This window comes from Phocoena phocoena, chromosome 1 (assembly GCF_963924675.1).
Source record: "Phocoena phocoena chromosome 1, mPhoPho1.1, whole genome shotgun sequence".
Lineage (NCBI taxonomy): Eukaryota > Metazoa > Chordata > Mammalia > Artiodactyla > Phocoenidae > Phocoena > Phocoena phocoena.
Window position 1 is genome coordinate 26,048,755 of NC_089219.1, and position 26,215 is coordinate 26,074,969.

Below are 26,215 nucleotides of genomic sequence, written 5' to 3' on the forward strand. Positions count from 1 at the left end.
GACACCCTCTTGGTCATTCTTCTAGAGACCCAAAGTCCACTAACAGCACCTCCTGTCCCAGGTGCAGGGTAATGTGCTAAGTCTGGTTGCAGTGCCCAAGAGATAAGAATCTTCCAAGATGGCTGTTGTCCAGACTCATCATCCTCATCGTAGTAAAGCGCAGGCCAGGAAGACAAAGAGCAGGTGCATCTGTGAAAGGAAACAGAAAGCCATCTGGTCCTCAGGGAAAGGACGTTTTCAATTCTTCCTCTGGGCCCAGGGTTAAAGTGACAGAGAAGTTTGGCACTGGAAGCTCCTTAAATACTGTCTGAGAGTTGGGGATATTAGCGGTATGAGAGAGTAATTGACTCACACAGTCACAGAGTAAATTACTGCCAGATTTGGAATCTCAGATCAGGTTTCATAAATCTTTTAATTTTTCTGCTATACTATGTATGAGCTTTGATTTCTAAGGCCATTATTCTAGACAGAGCCAAAACCCCAAGTAGCACTAACTTAGCTCAATTCTGACAAAATTATAAGATCAGATAAAATTAAATATGTTGTGATTTTGATGACATGCCTCCTCTCTTTCATTACAAATCCTAGTCAGATTCCTTAGTCCCTCTTACTCAAACTAGATTGGCAAAACTAGAGAGTTTTTTGGAACAGGGAATGTGTACACGGGAGCATAACAAACACCTAGGATATTGCTTGGTGATTATGCAGAATAGGTACATTTCTTTATCCAGTAAGAATACTCTGTTCCCCAACTTATAACCATGCAACATTCACTGGGATTTCTGAAGAGCCACTGGAACTGATACCCCTTTCCTTCTCTGAAGCACGTTTCTAATAGTGACTATAATGCAGAAAGGGGTAAATAAAGCTTTAATAGGAAAACTGCACAGCTGCCTCTAGAGGGCAAACAAGGCTCGTTTTAATCTCCAGCTTCTCTATCTGGCTGACTCAGCTAATTCTTCAGCCTGACTACACAGTCCAAGTCAAGCTTGGCTTTGCTTCCTGTCATACTAGGAGTCATTGGTTTACAGATGACTCCACTGCAGTCTGGTTAGAATACCATCCTTCTTCCCTGGGATTAGGAAAGCTTAGATCTAGAGACTGTTAAAGATGTAGTGGTCTGTTTCAAACACTTGGCTCTGGAGAACTATCCAAGCCAAGGAAAATGAGAGGAGTTGAATTACGACAGAAATCTTTATTAAAATGTGTCCTTCAGTAATATGTTACCATACATACAATATACACACATACATCTGTACACTCTTTGACACACCTCACAGATTGCCACCATCAGTTTAACCAATAAATTAAAACTAAAAAAGAGTGGGGGGTGGGCAAAGGGGATGGGGGGTGGAACCAAGGGCAAAGTTTCCATGTTTCCTCTGTTAAGAAATAGCAAATTTCTCAGAATTTCCCTGGGGAAAACCTGTGACCAGAGAATCTTTGAAATAAAATATGTAAATCCCTGCCCCCCAAAAAAGATTCCAAAAGATGCAGTTACAAGTGTGCTTCTCAGAACAGGAGCATTTATTCCACTTCATACTCTGGCTTCTGCATCTTCCGGCTTCAAGACAGTCGTCCCCTCAGCTGGGGCAGAGAGGTTCATATGGGCACTTGGGCTCGGTGCACCTGGGGCTCTGGGTGTTGAGGGGCAGGCTGCGGCTTGGGAGTGAGGGGAGCCACACTCATCCGAGGTGATGTCTGGCACATCGTCGGACTGCGTATCAGAGCTCTCCAGGTCACTGCGGATGCTCTCGGGCTGGGCCAGGCTGATGTCCCAAGGTCTGCTGGCCTGGCAGTCTTTCTGTTCACAGCTTTGGTGTTTGCAGGGGGGATCCTCCTCATTGCTGCCACCGCCACCACCACCTTCTTCTTCATTCTCCACCATCTGTGAGTGAACATGGAGTGAGTCCTCCGTGCTGCTTCCACTCACCAGCTGATAGTGGCTTGGTTTGGCTTCAATGTCCACTTGGATTTCCATATTGTTGCATTCTCTGTGGAGACAAAATCCACTTTGCTGAATCATGCATGGGTCATGCTATACCTGTTGGTAAAAGCAGTTTGTGGGTTCAGGATTAGAAAGTCCGAAAATATAGGTAAATAGTAGAATAGAGCTCACTTTTAGAGAAAATAAAATTTAACCTAACACTCAAATAAGATGGAGAAGAACAATTAGATCTTTTTGTTGATTTAAAATACACACACAAACACAAACATCTCTGCCAATTTCTGTATTTCTTTATATTTTAACTTTCATTGGAGTATAGTTGATTTACAATGTTGTGTTAGTTTCTGCTGTACAGCAAAATGAAATCAGTTATACATATGTATACATATATCCACTCTTTTTTAGATTCTTTTCCCATATAGGTCATTACAGAGTATTGAGAAGAGTTCCCTGTGCTATACAGTAGGTCCTTATTAGTTATTCTGCCAATTTCTTTAAACAACTAATAATGAGCTTCCAAAATTCAACTAAGGTTCGGAGCCTCACACTATCTTACTCAAAATATGAAAGTGAAAGAAGTCACAGCTTTTTACTTCTCTGCCAAAATTAGAAACCAGAATCTCTCCAGTAGGGAGTGCTGCAGTCACACCATACCAGATACACTAGCTTCTCAAATATAAAGAGAAATAGGCAACAGGAGCCACATCAAGCAAAGAGCAACATGAGAGCAGAAACCATAGAGCTACATACATACATCAATGGACACCAATCTAGCTCTTCAGTTCCATGTGAATAATTACACTGTTGCAATAGCCAAGAAAAGAAAAGGAAAAAAAAGGAAATAGAAAAGTAAGAAAGAACCTCTAAAAATCAAGTGCTAACAAGAAAAATCAATCAAGAGATGCCAAATACTCCCATACCAAGAACTTGCTCGATGAATTCACAGGGTATACACACTATGTATCACACTAGATGGTACACAGAGCCCTAACATGAGGCATTGAGCTTCTAAGGCCAAAACCCAACCAAAAAAATGCAACCTCTCCTAGGCTTCTGACTGTTCACATACCTGTCCTGTGGGTTGTAGGAACTGATTATGGAACCGGCCATAGCACGAGTGCTTGCGTTGTCACTAATTGCACCAAGACTGGCTGTGTCTTTGGGGAAAATTTCCTTTTGGACATCGGCTTGGACTTCTAACCTGTGTAAAGAGGGGACGTTTAAGTTAATGCAAGACCTGGGTATTCCGAGACAGTCTGCTTCCTGGCACATACCTCTTCCATTATTCTCTTGCAAATTGAGTTGATCTGATCTTCTCCAAATGTCAAATAGCTCAAACAGATGCCCACACATCTTCTCTTAAATTTATCTACTGAAATCGTCCCCTCCTTTCCATCCCCACTGCTACTGTTTAACTTCAGGCCCTCAACAGCTCCCGAGTAGGTAACTGCAATTGGGCTCTCTTTCCAGTAGCCCTAAGTCCAAGTCAAACAACTTCCAGATCAGTGCCAACGTGGACAAAAACCTGATCACTCTACCAGCCCTCTCTTGGCTCCCTCTTGCCAACAGGCATTTAAGGTCTACTGATTTGCCTCCAAGCTCTCTCTCCAGTTCCATCTCTCACCATAGGTCCTAAATCATAATCACACTGAATTTTTTTCTTTCCTTATGTACCTATACACATTTTATATCTCTATGACTTTGCATATGCTAGTCCCTCTCTCTGGAAGTTTCCTTTCTCTATGGAACAAACTCATACTCAGTCCTTAACAACAAAGGAAGTATCATCTCCCTTCATTCTTCTATCAAACCAGTCACTTCCTGCTAAGTGCTCCCACAGCACCTACCTATTTATTAAATCAATTTATGCATCTCTTTCCCAGTCATCTGTGAGCTCCAAAAAAGGAGAGACCACACCTCATTCATGCTTTACCCTCCATGTCTTGCACATACTAGGAACTTAAACATTTAGCAATCAAATTACCCCCAGCCTACGAGCTTAAAGGACATAATAAGAGTCAACCTCTGACAAGAGCAGCAAACTTTCCCAATGGTGTCTCAGAGGACCCACAGCTTTTCCTTTCTTGACTCCAATATCATTTGGTTGCACACTTAAGTATTTCCTCATAATGGGTTTCACAGTTAAACCCATCTGACTCATTCACTTCCTATAAAAGGCTTTCACAGTACTGGAATAGCTGGACTGCCTAAGTTGCAGTTTCAGCAAGTCAGTCTCCAATTATGTCTGCTTATTTACAGGGGTGTTGGTTTTAAGAAAGCACAACAGTGAATTCTCCAGCATGTGCGGGCAGGATCCCCTAACAAGAGACAACCAGAGTCATGAAACGCAGGCAGGTCAGCAGCAGCCTGCAGCTGCACATTCAATCAACCTCCATCCTGCTGCCTGAGTCTTTGCTCTGCTGCTCCAGCCTTAGATGCCCTTCAAAAATGTGCCATGGCTCAGGAAAATGAGGCAGTGCAATGGAAAGTACATTGAGTCAGAGACCTGGGTCCTAGTTTCAGCTCTGCCATAGAATCACAGTTAGAATTGGAAGAGGCCTTTCACAAAGGCCATCTATCACCTTACGTGGTTCGCAGATGCTAGTCTGTGCAATGGCTATGCTAAAATCACCAGGGGAACCTTTTCAAAACACAGATCCCTAGGAGATTAGGAGAGAATCTGGGAGATTTTAATTTATTAATTCTCGGATAGGGTGCTGACATCTATTTTGAAAAGGCTCCCAGGTAACTGACAAGCACTCAGGTGTGGGATCCAGTCCATCTGCCATCTGTTGCTTGACTCCTTCTAAGAGCCAAATGGCCCTCTGGTCTCACTTTATAAACACTTCCAGGGATAGATGTAATCCATCCCTTCTTTGGACTTTATATAGATTTTTCCTATAGTCTCTATAATGAAACAAAATTAGTTTCCCTCTAGCTTCTGCCAAATCGTCTTAATCTATCTCTTGGCATGAGGCAGAACTCTTAATGCTTTTTTCCAGTTCAAGGCCCTTCAGATATCTGAAGGCAAGCATCTCCCCTACCTCCCTACCTTGTTTTGTACCACCTTTACCCCTCCCCAGGGCTCTCTTCTCCAGTGCGTTCAAATAACTGCTTCTCATGTAACATCTGCTATGCTCCTCTGAATATGTTCTGTTTTTTCTAACTGGTAAAACGACCAACCAAGTCATACCTTTTTAGTCATAAAGCTTTACATATTCTCAACACAAGTTTATAGAATTGATTTACCTTATCTATCAAATGGGAATCAGAATAGGAAGGTTTTAAGGATCACAGCACCAATAAGCCACAAGATATAGTATAAATGCTGTTCAACTAAAAGCCAGTGATAAGCCTAATGGAGGACACAGTCTTGGGAATTCTACAAAAATGCATGCTTCCCCTTCCTGATGGAGGCAGCCTAACGTAGTAGAGGGAGGATCTGAAGTCAAGATTATCCTTTATTGGGACTTCCCTAGTGGTCAGTGGCTAAGACTCTGTGCTCCCAATGCAGGGGGCCCAGGTTCGATCCCTGGTCAGGGAACTAGATCCCACATGCATGCCGCAACTAAGAGTTCACATGCTGCAACTAAAGATCCCGTGTGCTGCAGCTAAGACCTGGTGCAGCCAAAATAAATAAATAAATATTTAAAAAAAAAAACAAAACAGAGAGATTGGCCAGGAACACAGGATTATTGTGTTTAAAAAAAAAAAAATTATTCTTTATATGGAGCCACTATGGTGCAGTGGGAAAAAACACAGACCTTTTAAGTTGCTTAACCTTTCTAGCCTATTTTCTAATTGTAAAAGTTAAAACAAAACAAAACAAAAAAACACCACTGATGATTAAATCAAAATGATATGCTATATGAGATATGCCTGGCACAGAGAAATGGCTCAATATGATATGTTACTTCTTATAATTCCAACTGGTTCTGTTAGAAATTGCTTACCTGCTGTACTTTCCCTTGCCACTGGAAAGAATGCCGCCACTCAGTGTGCCCCCTGAGAGGGCTGCAAAGCTGGCTGTTTCGCTGTATGGACCTTGCATAACACTGAGTCCATCTGTAGGGCTTCCACTGGTGCTCAATACGCTAGTTAGACCTTCAATGCTACTTTCCCCAATGCTGGGATTCTTGAGGGCTCGCCAGGCATCTGCCACTGGGGATGGAACCAAACATCTCAATTGATGATAGCACAGCATCAAAACAGAGTCTGGCATTTTCCTGCAATGACTCTTCAGAGCAGAGAATATTCATGTAGAAAAATACTCATTTATTCACTTAATGAATAGCTACTACAGGCAGCCACCACATATCTGGTGTTTTAACATATGCTCACATGTAATCTTCCCAGTAACTAGGAACTAATAGCCCCAATTTTAGGTGAGGAAATAAAAGCTTAGAACTAAATGCCTTGTCTGTGGCTAGTCACACAAAACTACAATCTGATTCTAAGTCTCCTATTCTTTCCATTACACTATAGATGTCATCTAATTAAACATGAAAATTTCAAGATACACTTAGGTCGTGTGCTGACTCTAGCAGGAAGTTTGAAAGACCTTTGGGGATCTCTGTGTCCCAGGTTAGTTAATATGGTAAAGTGAAAACAACATCAAAGTATAAGTCAGAAGACTTGCTATAGTTCCAGCTCTGCAGAAGCTCTTAAACCCATTTAACAGACGTTGAGACAAAGGCTTAACTAAGTTCCCTTTAACTGGGGATAATAACAGCCCTGGCCCTCTCTCTTCAGAGCTGTTGTAAAAGCCAAGTGAAAATAACAACTGTGTAAGTCTTCTGAAAATTATAAAGTACAATGCAGATATAAGACTTTATTATAATTATAATTATGTAATTTACTATTACCAGCATACTTAGAGTTACTTGGCGTCCTACTAGTTTGTACTTTGCCACACAGAGGCAAGTACCAGGGGAATTAACCTAATAACTCTGGGAAAAAGAAATGAAAAGCTAAAAATACTTTACCTACTATAAAGCTCATTAGCCAATGTAATCCAATGTCAATCTCTCTGTAAAATGTGCTGAATTTTACTGACTTTTATCTTGTGTTCCAAAAATTCAAAGGGAAATTAAAATTCTCCTTTTACCTGTGATTGGGCCATCATCTTCATCAAACTCAATTTTCACTCCCTTTCCATTGGCCGTACTAACTCCACAGCCACCTCCACGACAGAGAGAAATGGGCACAACCCCATAAACATAAGCCAGCATAATAGGGACACCAATACCTGGGAAAGATAAGGAAACATGTCAGCAGGCCATCAGGTTGCAGCTGCCCTGAATTCTCCTTCCCAGGGCTGAACACAGACAAACCACTTTATAAAGGGCCAAGGAAAGACAGAAGATAGCTATGCTAAAGAGGTAGACTGGTCCAACAGAATGATGACTGGACTTGGAATCAGAAAGGCCTGGATTAGAATCCTGTCTCCAATTTACCAGCTGTTATAACCTTGGACATATCTTCCTAGGGTTGCCAATGATCAATGTATGTACAGTGCTCAGCACAGTAAATATATGTTGCTTTCATTTTCCCCCTTCCATTCACTGCTGAAGTGCTAATCCAAGAACCAATCAATAATCAAACATTAAATAAATGACTCCTAGGGTTTAGGATCCCCCCAGAGTGTTAATTCCAAAATCTTGCTGCTGTGGAAGGCAGAATGGCTTAGTTGTTACCCAGACTCTGAAGTCAGACTGCCTTAATTCATGTCCCAGCTAAGTGACCTTGGGCAAATTACTGCACCTTTCTGTTACAACTGGGCTGCTGTGAGGATTAAGTAAATTAATACAGGCAAAACACTCAGACCTGCTCCTGGCACATGGAGAGTCTCAGAAAATATTATATTATTATTATTCTAAAACAGACCCTCATGCCTTCCAAAATACTGTGAGGCATTAAGCAAATCAAAAGTAATTTTGTTTTGTGGGTTCTGTGGCAAATGAAGAAGGAAGAGGAAAGGTGAAAAACTAGGCCTTAAAGTAATATTTTTTAATTCAATCTTTTTAATGTGCCAGATGGAGTTCTAGGCACTAACTTACAAATGAAAGATCCCAAACTCTGATACTTTAGTGTGGCTGATAATAATAATAGTGCCTAATAAACTCCCAAGGTGGGTCTGACATAAAATGTAGGAGCATCCAGGGTGAAACACCTGGCCGGCTGGCTAAACTGCGAGGCCAGAAAGCTAATGGGAGTGGGTCGTGTAAGGGGAGGAGTCATGGTCCTGGCTAGCTTCTTACCAACACTAACTGCAGCAATAACTGGGGATGCAATGACCGACAGAGTCACTCCTCCTGTGATAGCCAAATTCCTCTTATGTTTGGAGGTTTTCCTTCCCTCATACCTGCTATGAATCTAAGAATAAGAAAGAAAATTCAGGTCAGCAGGTTAGGACATCAATCTTTTTGCTAGGGAGAAAAAGGATAAGTGAATATTCCCTTTTAAGTTATCTATATTAAAACATATTCCCCCATGTCAAAGAGACATCTTTCTCACATTTTAATCTAACTCAGACCAGGACGATATAAACTAATACAGAAAAAGTTAATATAAGAAGAGACAAAGTAACTCAGGGGAGTGAAGTAAGCATTTTACCTTTAAGTCACTGAGACAAACCAGGCCCAGGATGTTAATAAGAACTTTCAGATCTCTTGGGGATTTATGAAAATCCATTTAAGAAATTAGTTTTATTTAAGAACCAGCTGGCTTTCAGGCAGCTCTGAAACATAAGCTCCTCCCCATTTCCTTCAAACCTTTACCAACAAACCTGAAGATGGAACATGCACAGAAGTCAACATATCTTACCTTCCTGCCAACATAAACAGGAATGCCAATGACCATGGCAGGAATGGCAATGCCAGCAATGAGGGATATCCCCACCGGAGCACCAATCAATGTGCCCAGCTGCCAAAGAATTTTCTTCTTACGGCTCCATGGTTTCTTGCCCCAGAATGTACAGCCAGAGGGGCTACAGAGGAAACATGTTGAAGTTAATGTCAATATTACAAATGCAGCTATTGTCATCAGAGAGCTTGATAAGAGCAAGAGCCTTCTTTTCTATAGGAGTGATTAACAGTTACAAGAGGTTACAAGAAATGAATTTATTACATGAAGGGGAGCAAAGGACAAGGCCAGACTATTAGAGTTATGGCTCTTTACTTTTTTTTTCTTTTTTCGTAAAGGCAGGCCTCCAGACTTGAAACGAAACCTCTTTTCCATTCTTTTCTGCTGCACTCTGTCCTCTCTAACCCACCAAACTGAACCTACTTCTTTGAGTGATACTACGTGGGATCCTGCATAGTCTATGCACTTGACATCTCATCCATACATACTGTGTCCTGCAGCTAATGAACTCTCTCTGATTTGCATAGTTTTCTTGGCATATGTAGATACTGCAAACCATCTTCCTGGGATAGGATATAAAAAGACTTCATCATACCCTTTATGACAGTTTCATACTCTGAGTTTGGCTACTTTTACACTCAGCCCTTCTGAGTCCAACCACTTTTGTCCACTCCCTTTGTACTGTCTTCTCTACTAGATAAAAGTAATTTTGAAAGTAGGGATCATGTCTTACGCACCCCTGTGTCCCCAATAATTGATATACTGTAAGTAACCAAATGTTTGCTAAATTGGAAATGAAAATGTTTCATCCACACAATGAATGTTAAGTTTGTAAATATTAACTCCTTCAGGACAATATTTTAGTGACTACTATATCCAAGGAACTGTAAAAAGGTATACTGGCCTGAAGACTCTTAATATAGTTTAACAAAATTAGACACGTAAATGAAGTAAAAGTCATGATGACGTTTATAGAACATTTAAAGAATGTCAGTAAAGAAGAATGAGGGGAAGGCATCAGAGATGCCTGGGGGAAGGCATCAGAGATGGAATGGCATTTAAAGTGGCCCTTGAAGGCTGAACAAGAACTGAACAGTTGAGATAAAAGGGGGTTGCTGGGGGGTGAGGTGATTATAAAGTATTCCAGGTGAAGGAAAGAACATGAAGAAGTATGGAGGTAAGATAACACAGAAGAGACACAGATAATCTGGGACATAGCATTTATGAAAGCAAAATGGAAAAAGGTATATTGGGGCCAGACTGCAGAAAACCTTAAAAGCCATGCTAGGGAAACTGAACTATATCTGGAAGGTAATGGAAAACAGTCACTGGAAGTTGCTGAGCTGGAGAAAAACATGATTGGAAGGGTGTTTCAGAGGAACTTTTTTACAGCATAAGCTTCCTTATGCTGTAATGAGAGGACAGACAACGATGTTTCTTTGACATCCTTTTCCCTACATCAGTAAGAGAACAAGACTATAAAAACAATAGACACTTTCTCATCTCACCTGAGGTAATGCAAGTCTGAGATCTCCTTCATACAAAGCCAACAGAATTCACAGCCACACACTGCACAGGTCATATGATTACAGCTTCCATCATTCATCTTGATAATGTAAGCACTGCATCGTGGGCATGGCTTGATGTCATCTGCTAAGTGGGGGAGAAAGAATGGGTAGAAAAATATCCCTAGTTAAACCTCGTTTGATTTTATTATTCCTAGGAGTATGCACAAGAAATGAAGAGGCAGTCAAGAATTCTTGACTGAGGATTCCAAATTGTGCAACCCACTTCAGTGGAAGGCTGGCTATGTCTAGACCTCAGGAAATTTCATAAAATGGATCCTGTCTCATACTGAGCTGCCTATCCCCCAATCTGGCATCTTACACAGCACTAGAGCCACACTCTGAGCAAGGAGACTTCCCTAGAGAGAAAGATGGTTCCAAGAAAAATGGAATTTCAGCAGCCAATAGGCTGGCAGAATTAAAAGCACAGTCCTACAGGAAGAATAGTCTGCAGCCTGCATTTGGCTTTAAACTCATTTCTCAGGTACAAGTATCACTGTGATTTGCTGTTAACATAATTCACAGTCCCTTCCCATGATACTTTAAAATTCAAAACCTACAAACAATTGAGTATGCTATATAGCATACACCTGGTAATTTTCACAGCAAGCTAGGAACTATCCTACTACAAAGAGAATTTAGGAGATTATACTGTGCCAGGAAAAAGTGAATGGTAAAATCTTTCCTACTAGCTTCTCTCAAATGACATCAGTGAAATAAAGCACACTTATAAAAGGCAATAAACCCACTGACATTTTAAATGAGGTTCACTCTGACATGTCAAGGTTGGAACTGAATGTGTGATATTCCTCCTTTTAAGATTAATCATTAATCCATACTAATATTATTTCCTTTCCTTAAATCTGTACCCTACTTCCAAAACCAGTGATGTATTTAAAGCTAGTAGGAAAACAGTACAGTTTTAATACTAAACGTCTTTCTGCTCACAGTGAAAGTTCTGAAAAAGCCCCTAGCTAAAGGAACCAACTGCTCTCCAATCTGAGACACACTACTAAGAAGGTAGAAAGTACAGAATTCAGTTTTGCTTTATTCCAATTTCACCTGGGTTGGACAACCTATAAATGGTCAGAGAGAGAAGCTACATACCAAATACAGTGTTGAAAATATTACCAAGTAGTTTCTGCACTTGGGACTTCCCTGGTGGCGCAGTGGTTAAGAATCCGCCTGCCAGTGCAGGGGATACAGGTTCAAGCCCTGGTACGGGAAGATCCCACATGCCGCGGAGCAACTAAGCCTGTGCACCACAAATACTGAGCCTGCGCTCTAGAACCCGTGAGCCACAACTACTGAGCCCACGTGCCTAGAGTCTGTGCTCCACAACAAGAGAAGCCACTGAAATGAGAAGGCCGTGCACCGCAACGAAGAGTAGCCCCCGCTCACCGCAACTAGAGAAAGCCTGAGTGCAGCAACGAAGACCTAATGCAGCCAAAAATAAATAATATAAATAAAAATAAATTTATAAAAACAAACAAACAAAAAACAAATAGTCTCTGCTCTCTAATCCTTGAGTTATACAGGAAGGTAATCTCTCCCAGCTTTGGGCTCACATTATGAAATATCAATAAAGAGACAAATGAGACAATGCCAACTCATACCTGGTCCAGATTCTTGCCCATAACTGAGACCTGAAGTGTGCTTGGTCCGAACTCGCAATGTCTGCGCCCTCTGCTGACGGGCCATATCGCATGTCTGATTTGGATGCCATATTTGCTTGCAGTGGTAACAGAACTCAGTCTGGCAGCCTTCCCTCTCACAGGTCAGCTTTGGGCAGCTGGCACAGCCATAGGCAATAACAGCATACCTGGGTAAGGAGATAGGAAGAGATATAAGTAAGTTAAGACATGCATCAGTCCCAGTGGGGTAACACTGTGTGGTACCCCCACCACTTCATACGATGCAGAGGAAAGAACACACATATAACAAATAACACATGCACGAGCACACCTAACAAACTTTAAAACATTCTGTGTGAGAAAGTAAATTGTTTCTTGAGATTCTAAAAACTCATATCATTTATCTCCTGAAAAAGTAGGGGAAAATATCATACTTAGCCTGAATTTTTTTTTTTTTTTTTTTTTGGCCACACTGCATGGCATGCAGGATCTTAGTTCCTCGATCAGGGTTCAAACCTGTGCCCCCTGCAGTGGAAGTGTGGAGTCTTAACCATTGGACTTCCAGGGAAGTCCAGCCTGAATTTCTAGCATGTATTCAGTCATAGTTTAAGCTGCTTTAGGAGCAGTTTGTCCCAGTAAGTTTCATAAATAAGGGTACAAAACTATTTCCTTTTGATGATTTGATATATTTAGAGAAAATAGAATTTGTTTAAAGGATAGAACATTTGTAAAATAAAGTACAACAGCAAAAACTAAAGTAAGTACACTTTTTTAAAATTGCAGTTTAGTTGATGTACATTATGTAAGTTTCAGGTGTACAACACAGTGATTCACAATTTTTAATGGTTATATTCCATTTATAGTTATAAAATATTGGCTATATTCCCTCTGTTGTACTATATATCCTTGTAACTTATTTATTTTATACATAGTAGTTTGTACCTCTTAATCCCCTACCCCTATCCTGTCCCTTACTCCTTCCCTTGCCTCACTGGTAACTGCTAATTTGTTCTCTATTTCTGTGTGTCTGTTTCTTTTTTATTATATTCACTAGCTTGTTTTATTTTTTAGATTCCACATATAAGTGATATCATCCAGTATTTTTTTTTTCTCTGTCTGACTTATTTCACTGAGCATAATACCCTCCAGGTTCATCCATGTTGCTGCAAATGGAAAAATATCATTTTTTTATGGCTGAGTAGTATTCCATTGTACATATATACCATATCTTTTTAATCCATTCATCTGTTGATGGACATTTAAGGTTGTTTCCATATCTTGGCAATTGTAAATAATGCTGCCATTGGGGTGCATGTATCTTTTCGAATTTGTGTTGGTCTTTTTTTTCTTTTTTCAGATAAATACCCAAGAGTGGAATTGCTGGGTCATAGGGTAGTTTTATTTTTAATTTTTTGAGAAACCTCCATACTGTTTTTCATAATGGCTGTACCAATTTACATTGCCACCAACGGTGTACGAGGGCTCCCTTTTCTCCTCATCCTTGCCAACATTTGTTACTTGTGGACTTTTTGATGATAGCCATTCTGATAGGTGTGAGGTGATATCTCACTGTGGTTTTAATTTGCATTTCTCTGATGACTAATGATGTTGAGCATCTTTTCATGTGCCTGTTGGCCATCTGTATGTCTTCTTTGGAGAAATGTCTATTCAGGTCTTCTGCCCATTTTTCAATTGGATCATTTAAAAATTTTTTTTGATGTTGATTTGTATGAGCTGCTTATATATTTTGTTTTTGTTTTTTATTTTAAAAAATTTTTTAACATCTTTATTGTAGTATAATTTTATTGTAGTATAACTGCTTTACAATGTTGTGTAAAGTTTCTGCTGTATAACAAAGTGAATCAGCTATACATATATGTCCCCATATCCCCTCCCTCTTGCGCCTCCCTCCCACCCTCCCTATCCCACCCCTCTAGGTGGTCACAAAGCACTGAGTTCATCTCCCTGTGCTATGCAGCTGCTTCCCACTAGCTATCTATTTTACATTTGGTAGTGTATATATGTCAGTGCTACTCTTTCACTTCATCCCAGCTTACTCTTCCCCCTCCCCGTGTCCTCCAGTCCATTCTCTACATTTGCATCTTTATTCCGCCTGTCCTGCCCCTAGGTTCATCAGAACCATTTTTTTTGGAGATTCCACATATATGTGTTAGCATACAGTATTTGTTTTTCTCTTTCTGACTTACTTCACTCTGTATGACAGACTCTAGGTACATCCACCTCACTACAAATAACTCAGTTTCGTTTCTTTTTATGGCCGAGTAATATTCCATTGTATATATGTGCCGCATCTTCTTTATCCATTCATCTGTCGATGGACACTTAGGTTGTTTCCATGTCCTGGCTATTGTAAACAGTGCTGCAATGAACACTGTGGTACATGTCTGTCTCTCTCTTTTTTTTAATTACCTTTTTTAAAAATTTTAATTTTTTTAACATCTTTATTGGAGTATAATTGCTTTACAATGGTGTGCTAGTTTCTGCTTTATAACAAAGTGAATCAGCTATACATATACATATATCCCGTATCTCTTCCCTCTTGCATCTTCCTCCCACCCTTCCTATCCCACCCCTCTAGGTAGTCACAGAGCACCCAGCTGATCTCCCTGTGCTATGTGGCTGCTTCCCACTAGCTATCTATTTTACATTTGGTAGTATATATAAGTCCATGCCACTCTCTCACTTCGTCCCAGCTTACCCTTCTCCCTCCCTGTGTTCTCAAGTCCATTCTCTACGTCTGCATCTTTATTTCTGTCCTGCCCCTAGGTTCTTCATGACCCTTTTTTTTTTAGATTCCATATATATGTGTTAGCATACGGTATTTGTTTTTCTCTTTCTGGCTTACTTCACTCTGTATGACAGACTCTAGGTACAGCCACCTCACTACAAATAACTCAGTTTCGTTTCTTTTTATGGCCGAGTAATATTCCATTGTATATATGTACCACATCTTCTTTATCCATTCATCTGTCGTTGGACATTTAGGTTGCTTCCATGTCCTGGCTATTGTAAACAGTGCTGCAATGAATGTTGTGCTACATGTCTCTTTTTGAATTATGGTTTTCTCAGGGTATATGCCCAGTAGTGGGATTACTAGGTCACATGGTAGTTCTATTTTTAGTTTTTAGTTTTTTTTCTTTTTGGCTGCATTGGGTCATCATTGCTGTGTGTGGGCTTTCTCTAGTTGCGGCGAGCAGGTGCTACTCTTCGTTGCAGTGCGCGGGCTTACTGCGGTGGCTTCTGTTGTTGCAGAGAAGCATGCGGGCTTCAGTAGTTGCGGCATGTGGGCTCAGCAGTTGTGGCTCGCGGGCTCTAGAGTGCAGGCTCAGTAGTTGTGGCGCATGGGCTTAGTTGCTCCGCGGCATGTGGGATCTTCCCGGACCAGGACTCGAATCCGTGTCCCCTGTGTTGGCAGGTGGACTGTTAACCACTGTGCCACCAGGGAAGTCCTGTTTTTAGTTTTTTAAGGAACCTCCATACTGTTCTCCATAGTGGCTGTATCAATTTACATTCCCACCAACAGTGCAAGAGGGTTCCCTTTTCTCCACACCCTCTCCCTGCTTGTATATTCTGGATATTAACCCCTTATCAGTCATATCATTAGCAAATATTTTCCCTCATTCAGTAGTTTGTCTTTTTGCTTTGTCAATGGTTTGCTTTGCTGTGCAAAAGCATTTAAGTTTAATTAGGTCCCATTTAGTTTTGCTTTTATTTCCTCTGCTTTAGGAGACAGATCAAAAAAATATTGCTATGATTTATGTCAAAGAGTGTTCTGCGTATGTTTTCTTTTAGGAGTTTTATGATTTCAATACTTTTTCATTTTTAAGTTTCATAGTGAAGCTGGTCTGATGCCAGACTGAGAGACAATGAACATAGATGGGTTCGTGATCAACTTATATTGAAAGCTCATTTTATCTTTCCAAAAAATTATTTTCCCCAATTTGAACGTATACCTTGAAATCTCTTTTCTTGACAGGTTCCAGAATCAAAGAATACCACTCATCTATCTTATGAATTAACATAGAATATGGCCATATCTCCCCCCAATCCCTTCTGACATATTCTTAGTAAAGATGGACAATTCAGAATCTATCAGCACCAGTATCAACTGCTTCTTATAATTCATGTTTATTTACCAAGAATTACTTTCCTACAAGCAATCCAATATATTTACAGGGCTTCCCTGGTGGCGCAGTGGTTGAGAGTCCACCTGCCGATGCAGGGGACACGGGTTTGTGCCCCGGTCCGGGAAGATCCCACATGCCGCGGAGCGGCTGGGCCCATGAGCCATGGCCGCTGGGCCTGTGCGTCCGGAGTCTGTGCTCCGCAACGGGAGAGGTCACAACAGTGAGAGGCCTGTGTACCGCAAAAAAACCAAAAAAAAAACCAAAAAAACAATATATTTACAAACTGTTAGCCTTTCTGACTAATTCTAAAAATGTCAACTAAATGCACAGACTAACAAGTAGACACCTGTTTAAAATAATTCTTTTTTTAAAAAAAAAGTAATTTAAACAAACAAATGAAGAATGGAGGACAGCAGTTGTGAAAGTTCAAACAATTTTTAGACAGGTCAATGATTTCAGGCTTAGGTGTTGCCATCGGGGCTTTGTCACCTATTCCATGTTCTACTCCAACAGTCAAAGACCTCAAACAGCTTAAACAAAAGACTAATAACATTTTCTTAGATTTATTCTATGGTTTGTTTGCTTATTTGATTGTGCATTAGATGTTCACGATAGCAACTTAAGTTCTCAGGTTCATCATAGATTCTGCAAGCTGATTTGAGAATGACACTGAAATTACCGATGACAAGGTATCATCTATGTTACATAATACAGGCTGTATTAAAACTCTTCTCAGAAAGAGCAAAGTGAGAAGAGGTCAATGTATGAATGCAAATGATTCATACCCTGTAGGAGTTCTGAGCAAATTTATCCCACCTAGTTGTAAAATAACTACTAAAGTTAAAAAACGTTTCTCCTGAAGAAAGTGACTTGCTTGCTATTTTGTGTTAAATGAGAAAGGTATTGGATGATCTCAGAAAATTATTAAGTCAACTTCTGACAATACATATTAGATAGACTGCCAGTCAGGAAGCCTTGAGCATTTCATGATCCATTCCTACCTCACATGGTGGGAGTAAATATTTATTAACAGATTCTTCTTTTTTTTCAAAGAACATTTGATAGTATTGACAATGTCAATTTTGGGTGTGGAATTTGGTTCCAAGAAGTAAAATAACCACAAATACTCAAGACCCCCAGCAACCTATTACCATGACACAGAATTACTCAGGGCACGAGACTTGGCATTCCTGTTTTTGGGTGCCTGGTCTAGGCTCCTTACGCCTGACTCATACTGCATGACACTGAGCTAATTAAAATCTCCAAACAGATTCTATCCCTAAAATGGTAGTATAGGTGCTTGCAGCCTTCGAGTTTTAAAACTAAACATGTTTTAAGTCTAAACATGTTTTGGGACTTCCCTGGTGGCACAGTGGTTAAGAATCCGCCTGCCAATGCAGGGGACACGAGTTTGAGCCCTGGTCTGGGAAGATCCCACATGCCGCAGAGCAACTAAACCCATGTGCCACAACTACTGAGCCTGTGCTCTAGAGCCCGTGAGCCACAACTACTGAGCCCGAGTGCCGCAACTACTGAAGCCCGCGCGCCTAGAGCCCATGCTCCACAAGAGAAGCCACCGCAATGAGAAGCCTGTGCACCGCAACAAAGAGTAGCCCCCTCTCGTCGCAACTAGAGAAAGCCCGTGCACAGCAACGAAGACCCAATGCAGCCAAAAATAAATGAATAAAATAAATAAATAATAAAAAATAAATTTCTATTAAAAAAACCCAAAACTAAACATATTTAAAAACTGCAGTTGAGGACTTCCCTGGTGGTGCAGTGGTTAAGGATCTGCCTGCCAGTGCAGGGGACACGGGTTCGAGCCCTGGTCTGGGAAGATCCCACATGCCGTGGAGCAACTGAGCCTGCGTGCCACAACTACTGAGCCTGCGCGCCACAACTACTGAAGCCCGCATGCCTAGAGCCGTGCTCCGCAACAAGAGAAGCCACCGCAATGAGAAGCCCACACACTGCAACAAAGAGTATCCCCTGCTCGCTGAAGAGAGCTGTGTGCAGCAATGAAGACCCAACACAGCCATAAATAAATAAATAAATTTATTAAAAAAAAACAAACTGCATTTGAGATCTTGTCCCAAAAGTTATGGTATAGATAAACAGCGTGATTTGTCCTACTTCTTGGCCTTTGCATATTCTGTTCCTTTCAGCCTCGAAACGCCCTCTCCTTACTTCTTGTCCTGGCAAATACTTAGCCATTTAAGAACCAGCTCAAATGTCATCCTCTCTATAAAAATCCACTTAACTCCAGGCAGTTGGTTGCCCACTTTGTGTCTGTGCATAATTACTTTACAATACTTAACACATTATATTGTAATTATCTGTTTATATGTATGCTTCCCCAACCAGACTAGAGAAGGAAAAGTATCAACCATCTTTTAATCTCCAGGGTCTAGCACACTGATTCATGCTTAAAATACCTGTGTTGAATGAATGATAGAGACCCTCTCCTGTTTGGGTTTTTTACTTTCCCCAGGTCATTTAGCTCTTCTCCTGGGCCATTACTTTTCCCTAAAGCAATCTTTTAAATTTATCCATGTATCTATTGGCTTTCTTTATGTCAAGTACTACAACTTAATCCTAAAATTCTGTTTAAGCCCCTTTGCGGAGCAAACTCCTAAATTCTGAATAGGGCAATCTTCTACCCCAGGCAGTCAAGAAAAACCCTTCATCCTTGAGACCAAAACTGCCTTGACTATCTTGTTCCCTCTCTTCCATGGCCTACACGGGAGCCTCTCTCCTACTCTGCTTTCTTAGTTGAACAGAGCATTCAGGTCTGCTAATTAGAAGCTAAATGGAATTGCATGATGCTAAGAACACAGAAGCATCCTTTCCTCCCCCCATTAAGTTCATACAACTTTTATTAATTTCATTAATTTCCTATCTTGAGAAACATTATAATGTGTGACAAGCTAGACCACAGCATCACCTTACTCCAGCCCTGGGGGAAAAATTCCCAATAGTATGAATTTGATTATGCTCCAACAAACCCTGGGAGTTAATGAAATGTGTTCCTATATTATGTCTGTACTTCACCGTTCCAGGCCATATAACCATTTACAAACAGACCCTGAGCATATATAAGGGTGGAAAACATGGGCCAAGTTGTCACAGTGAGCCATACCCTTACTATCTTCCTTTTGACTGCGCTAGTTCAAACCCATGTCATCTCTTGACCAGACAACTGCAAGAGACTGCAGCCTCTTTATTCCCTACTCCAATCCAAATTCCAGTTCCAGAAGTTTATCTTTCATGATGTTACTCTTTTGCTTAAAATCCTTCAACAAAAAAGAAAAAAGTCCTTCAAACTTACACTTCTTTGCATGGCATAGATAGACCTATAAATCTGAATCCAATCTACCTTTTCAGATGGATCTCAATTCACTTCCCAGATCATGTTCCCCATATTGTATATCCAGAGGCTAACCAAACGAGACTCCAGACTTAGTCTTAAATTTTTATACCTCCATGCATTTGCTCATAACATTCTGGTTTAAGACACCTTTTTCTCTACCCTCATCTTTGTTTGTCTGGTATAAATTTCTACTCATATTCTTCAAGCCCTGATCAAATATCACCTCCTCCACGAAGTCTTTATTGACACCATCATGCAAAACCTTTCATCCATCTTCTAAGAACACTTGTATTTTCTTTAGTATATATTACATTGCATTTATAATTATCTTCCTACTTACCTATCTGTCTCCTCTACCAGGCCAAACTCCCTGTCAAGAGGCCCATGTCTAAGTCCTTTTTGTAATACCCAGTACTCACCGAAGTTTCAACACCATATGATTTTGAAAAGTGTCTGTTTAATGATTACTTGTCTGTCCTCTTCTTGCACACCCTCCTCTTACCTGTTTCTCCTCTCAAAAGTGTGTATTCTTTATCCCCCGTATCAAAAATTTAACTATTCATCCCATTCTTCTGGGACCTAATCGAAAGATTTGTTCAGAGTTGTAGAAAAAGTTGGAATATAGATATCCTAGTCTAGAGGAGCTCTCAATTTACTCAGAGCACAAGATTTAGTGTTAAATAAGGACAGTAACAGAAGGCAGGACAGAATAACTATTAAAGGAGTTTAGAGAACTGCAAATAGGGAAAGTTTCAGGTATGCTTTAAAGATGTCATCGAAACAAAACAAAACATGTTTCCTGGTGATCTCAGTTTATGGAAATTATACCAGACTGAATATTTGCATATTAGCATTAACAAGATTTACAGTGTATATTAGTATTTTTTAAAGGGTCTAAGGAGCTCAGAAATAGAGTTGCTTTATTTTGTTCAATCCAACATTTCCCAAGCTTATTCAATCATAAAATATTTTTCTTTTCAATAGTAATGCCTATACCTTGGGAAATATTGATGTTGGTGAAAAATAGAAAACAACATCAAAAGATGGTTGGAGACCATAAAGGGTCTTAAATCATAAGGATAGATCATATAAAGAATAAGTTCTTAAAGACATAAGAAGTCATCTTGTAGGTCAGGTATGAGCAGTTTTAAGCAGGGCAATGATATAAAATGTTCCATTTTAGAATGAGTACTCTGGCAAATATGAGAAAGACATATTGGGCTGTAGGATGATGTAAATGGCGAGGGGCGTTGTAGGGGGAATAAAGAGTTATGAAAATGAAGGTACAGAGCTAAATTAAGAAAAGAGGTCCAGGGGACTCCCCTGGTGGTCCAGTGGGTAAGACTCCATGCTCCCAATGCAGGGGGTCCGGGTTCGATCCCTGGTTGGGGAACTAGATCCCACATGCATGCCGTAACTAAGAGTTCGCATGGCGCAACTAAGAGTCTGCATGCCGCAACTAAGAGGTCTGCATGTCGCAGAAGAAACCTGCATGCTGCAACGAAGATCCTGCGTGCTGCAACTAAGACCTGGAGCATCCAAAATAAATAAATAAATAAACATTGTTTTTAAAAGCTCCCCATCTCCACCTTTAGGGCCTCCCTGGTGGCGCAGTGGTTGAGAGTCCGCCTGCCGATGCAGGGGACACGGGTTCATGCCCCGGTCCGGGAGGATCCCACATGCTGTGGAGCAGCTGGGCCTGTGAGCCATGGCCGCTGAGCCTGAGCGTCCGGAGCCTGTGCTCCGCAACGGGAGAGGCCACAACAGTGAGAGGCCCGCGTACCGCCAAAAAAAAAAAAAAAAAAGCTCCCCATCTCCACCTTTAAAAAATAAATAAATTAATTATATTTTTTAAAAGAAAGAGAGAGAGAAGAGGTTCAGGAAGGCTTCAGAAGGTGAAAATCCTCCCTCACTGACTGAGAAATCTGTCTTGTTCAGGGAGCTTGCTCTTCCCTCATAAAAGTGTTACTAGACAAACAGAAGCTTCCTGTTTATGGGATAATCCAGTCCAGTTATCTAGGACGGCCAATAAGTGATACTACCTTCTGGGGTCAGTTGGGATGGGGGTCTCTGCAGGAGACAGAGGCAGCAATGAGAGGCTGGAGTGGTGGACCTGCACAAAGAATTCAGGTCAAGACAGCCTTATCTCCTGTTCTTCTGTAAAGAAGATCTGCCCCCTGTATGCCAGGAAATATTCTGTAGTCTCCTTTGCTCACCCCTCAGTCTTCTAGAGATTCTGAAGGGGTTTAAAGATAGGCAACAGGGCACTTGAGAGGAAAACATTACATGTTTACATGATTTGGAGGTTTCTGAAAAGACCTTGTGCTTAAGTAGAGACTCTAAGGGGTAGCATATCAACTGTACCATTTATCAGCTGTGAGACACTGGGTCCCACACTTAAACTTTTCTGAACTGGCTTCTCTTTTATAAAATGAGTTTACCACCATCTACCTGTTTGAAACTAAAATGAAATTATTTCTGAATGAAGTTACAGTCTGAAGATTATAAAGGACTATAAAAATGTCAGTTATCTGTATTCTGAGTTAATTTTATCTCATTTGAAAGTATGTTTTAAAGATTACACTTGGTGGGAATTCCCTGGGAATCCAGTGATTAAGACTCGGCACTTTCACTGCCATGGGCCCGGGTTCCATCCCTGGTTTGGGAACTAAGATCCCACAGTCTCGTACAGCAAAAAAAAAAAAAAAAAAAAAAAATTGCACTTGGTAATATTGTACTTAATAATATTAATAATAATGTGAATGTTTTCTCATAGAAATCAGTTCCCTTATTTATGAATAAAATAAAATTGTATTTAAGTATGAAAAAAGAAATATTCAAGATTCTTTTCTCTGTTCCACAAATATTTTATAAACAAATAATGAATCGTTTAACATATAGTGTTATTATTGCGAGTGATCACAGTAAAACTAACGATCAGATCACTTATATGCTCCCCTCACCCTGCCAAATACACACATATACACACAGAGAGCAAAAAGGAACTTGATAAATTTGGCTAGCAGGAACTTAATCTGCAGGCAGTAAAGATGGTCAGGTATGAGAAGACACAATTGGGGTCTTAGGCTTCTCTTCTAGTTCTCATCCATGATTTCTACCTGACCCAGAAGAATAGAACAGTTTGACTAAAACAAAACAAGCTATTTTTCTCATGACATTAAAAAGAGGTGGCAAAACCACTGGCCATATCCCCACCTATTTGGGAAGTGACAGAAATTTAAAGTTACTCCCTGTTTATCTCCCTGTTTATCTAACACCTTCAACTGAATTCTCAAAACACTCTGAAAATATCAATTAGGCCTCTCAAGTAAGGAAAGGATTAGGCCTATTTCAGGTAAGAAAAATAAAGTATGTAATAGCCTGTTAACAATAAGAATCAGAAGAGAAACCAGATTCTAGCATTTTTGGCTCTCTCAACATTGTCCTTAGGCCACACTTGATGAAATGACCCAAACAGTAGCATCCCCAATAATGCTGTTAAGCCTATGCTTTTTAAAAGCTTTTTATGCTTTGCGAGAAAAGAATACTGGCCTTGGTTGGAGTTAAGACCAGTGTTCCAAGCCTGATTCCACCACCCACTAGTTATATGACCCTAAACAAGTCACTCAATTCATTTAAACTTCAGTTTCCTTATCTGTAAAACAAGATCAAATCTATCTTACAATGTTGCAGGGATCAAATTAAATTATGTATGCCTGACACATAGATACTCAGATGCTAGCCTGCTTGCTTTTCCCAGACTTCACCTTCTTTAAACCCACAGATAACACATTTAAAGATTATACTAAAATTGTTAGTTTTTTAACTAATTAAAAAAAACCTCTGGATGGTAGTAATCCAATACTTGGCTAAAATAAGAAATGGCCTAATTTTTTAATAACTTCCAAATCAGTAATGGTTTAGAGTTGTCATCATCAAGATTGTAAATTAATTCCTGTTCATTTTTATTGATGTGAGCAAAGACAGAGATTGACTTCAGAGAAATAAAAACAAAAAGAGAACTTTTCCAGAAATATAATGAGTGATGCCACATTTCTCAGTTAAAATTCAAGGAAATTCACATCTGAAAAAGGAGTTAATATATTATTCCAAAGTTAACCAAGCAGTGTTCTCTTAAGTAAATATTCCTTTGGTTCAGAAAATAGATCAATAGTGTCTGTAAAACTTCAATACCATGTAAATTAACCTCTTAAGGCTAGGAAGATCACCAGATGTCCAGATATAAGCAAACTTTTCCAAGAGCCTAGGAGGTTCTTTCTGATACTTATTAACTGAAAGTGAAAGCGACCTACCATAGTTAAATGCCCCAACCTTTGACCACAACACTTCAAAGTAATTTAGAAACCCCAACTCAGTGAGCTTAAATAACACACCCATCTCTAAACAAGTTTGTCAGAACAGAAAAATAGAAGAAGATAACTCATCTTACTCCCCTGGACACTCTAAGTCGGCTTCTTTTGAAGGAGACAAATAGCAGAATCATGGAAATCTTAAAAGCCTTGATATATAGGCTACAATTAAGAGCCTTTCTTAACTCCTTTGAAAGAAACGAACACTCAGCTTTTTACTAGGAATCCCTAGCATCTTTCTGTCCTCAAAACATGACACACAAGAATAAAATGATCTGTCCAAGGTCGCAGAGCAGGCAATGGCACAGTCTGACGCCCCTCTTTGCTGCATGCAATCGTTCATGGGATGTACTGACAGTAACACACAATCAGATTTTAAAAGGTAAGGGTCGGGGGTGGGGGGTGGGGGTCGGGGGCGGTGTCCACTGAATGCTCCAGATAGTGAAATCTGGTAGTATTATGTCTCTGCATCTACTGCCTATTTTCTCACTGACCTTAAAAAGTCGGCATACATGGTGCATCGTCAAGAACTCAAGATCAGAGGAGCTGGGAAACACATTTTCTCCTACCATGTCAACCTCTGGGCATCCTTTTCAGTGCCCCGTTGCTTCTCTGGACAAAGAAAGGGTCTGTCCACTCTGCACCCTGCCCAAGACAGCAGTGTAAGAACCACAGGGGGCCCCCCAAGAGCTTGGCACAGAAGACACACCACAATGCCCAGGGTGCCCCCAGAGCGCTGCCTGGGAGCTGTCCTTTTCCGTTAGTGCCATTTCAGTCACCTGCATTCCAACTTTCAGCAGTGGTGGGCAGAAAGAACAGCCCTCCTCCCGAAACGCTGCAAAGTATGCCCCAGTCAAATGGACACACCCCTCCAAAGCGCTGCCCCCTCAGAATGATATTCTCATTCCATCCTTTGCCAGATATCCCCTCCCCATCCTCATTAAGACATGTCCCCTACCTCTGGACAGGGGGGCATTCACCCGACCAAAAACGGCCTCTCCCTGCCTCCTGACTTGATGGACAGCTCCCTTCTCACCGACTGCTCAGCCCCCACTTCAAGCCCTCGGGCAGTGGTGGGGTGTTGGGTGCGTTTACCCTACTCTTCTGGGCGTGCGGATGGTTAGCGGTTATCGGCTCTCCGCAGTTGCCGCCTGGCCCTCCCTCCCCCTGATCATCCTTCACCTCTCCCTCCACGCTGGGACACACACACACACACACACACACGGTGCGCAAAGGACGGCCCCTGGGGCCGGTCACACGCGGTGACCGGCCCCAGGCCCCAGGTTCCCTCCGCCGCGGCCACCGCCCCCGGGCCACGCCCCCGCTCTCACCCGCAGTCCGGGGCCGGGCACCAGCGGCAGTCGGGGTCCGAAGCCAGGTAGCGGCGCAGCATGAACTCCTCGTACTTGTGCATGAGCGGTGGGTCGGCGAGCAGCAGGCGGATGTCGTGTGGGTTCAGTCGCTCGCTGCACTCGGGGCAGCTGATGGGGACCCGGCTCTCGCTGATCTCCAGGCGCAGGTAGTGGCGGAGGCAGTCCCGGCACGAGCGGTGCGGACAACTGAGGAGGCGCGGGGCCCGCTCGGGCGGCAGCCGCACCAGGCACAGAGGACACTCCACCTCCTCCGGGCCCGAGCCGCCGCCCTCCGCCGCCTCCTCATCGTCTAACCCGGGCCCCGCCGTCGCCGCGGCCTCCGCCTCGGCCTCGGCGGCCGGATCGGCGGGCAGCGCCTCAGGCGGCGGGGCCTGGGCCGCGGCAGGGGCCGGGGCGGGCGGCGGCGGCGCGGCCGGGGGTGGCGGCTCGGCCTGCGGCTTGGCCCGGGCGTGGCGACCGCGGGCCGAGGCGGAGAAGACGCTGTGGAAGGTGAGGCGCCGGCGCCGGCCGCCGCTGCGGCACTTGGGGTCGGGCGCAGCCGCGTGTAGGGATGTAGACCGCGGCGACTCGGAGTCTTTCTCGGAGCCCATGGCCCCCAGAGGCCGAGGAGCGAGGGGCGCTCAGCGCCGCCACAGCTCACGCCTCAGCGCCCCCTCAGCCGGCGTCCCGAACGCCGCCGGCTCAGCCGCCCTCCCAGAGATAGAAACCGAACGGCAGCGACTAAGTGGTTATAAAGCCTCCGCCCCGCGCGCCGCTGCCCACTGCGCAGGCGCCTCGCGAAGACACCTCACAACCCGCGCCGCCCCGCCCGGGCGGGGGCGCTGGGCGGGGCCGAGCGGGGTGGGGCGTGCTGGGCGTGCTAGAGCGGAGCTCCGCCTCCTCGGGGGTCAGGTGATTCCAGGACCTCCATCTTGAGGAGACTGTAACCCAACTGCTTTTTAGA

General features: G+C 42.2%; 1 protein-coding gene across 2 annotated transcripts; it reads right to left on the reverse strand.

Moving 5' to 3' along the window:
- Positions 1-1,180: 1,180 nt before the first annotated feature.
- Positions 1,181-26,004, reverse strand: RNF19B (ring finger protein 19B). Of its 2 annotated transcripts, none has more exons than XM_065880083.1 (9): positions 25,231-26,004; positions 11,994-12,199; positions 10,321-10,465; positions 8,774-8,936; positions 8,209-8,323; positions 7,056-7,196; positions 5,902-6,109; positions 3,018-3,149; positions 1,181-1,994 (listed from the first exon to the last, which is right to left on the reverse strand). In XM_065880083.1, exons 1-9 carry the CDS (start codon positions 25,860-25,862, stop codon positions 1,538-1,540), a joined length of 2,199 nt encoding a protein of 732 aa, XP_065736155.1. In that variant the 5' UTR covers positions 25,863-26,004; the 3' UTR covers positions 1,181-1,537. The 2 variants fall into 2 exon arrangements, with proteins under 2 accessions (XP_065736155.1, XP_065736165.1); XM_065880093.1 differs by having other exon boundaries at positions 1,538-1,994; positions 10,321-10,462; positions 25,231-25,862.
- Positions 26,005-26,215: the final 211 nt, after the last annotated feature.

What these genes read in the sequence shown, in the direction of transcription:
- RNF19B (XM_065880083.1), bottom strand. Translation starts at nt 25,862, where the DNA reads ATGGGCTCCGAGAAAGACTCCGAGTCGCCGCGGTCTACATCCCTACAC. An exon ending in TGGGCAAGAATCTGGACCAG is followed by an intron (nt 10,466 to 11,993) that starts GTATGAGTTGGC and finishes TCCCCCACTTAG; the next exon opens with CAGATGACATCAAGCCATGC. An exon ending in GGCAAGGGAAAGTACAGCAG is followed by an intron (nt 3,150 to 5,901) that starts GTAAGCAATTTC and finishes CTCTTTACACAG; the next exon opens with GTTAGAAGTCCAAGCCGATG.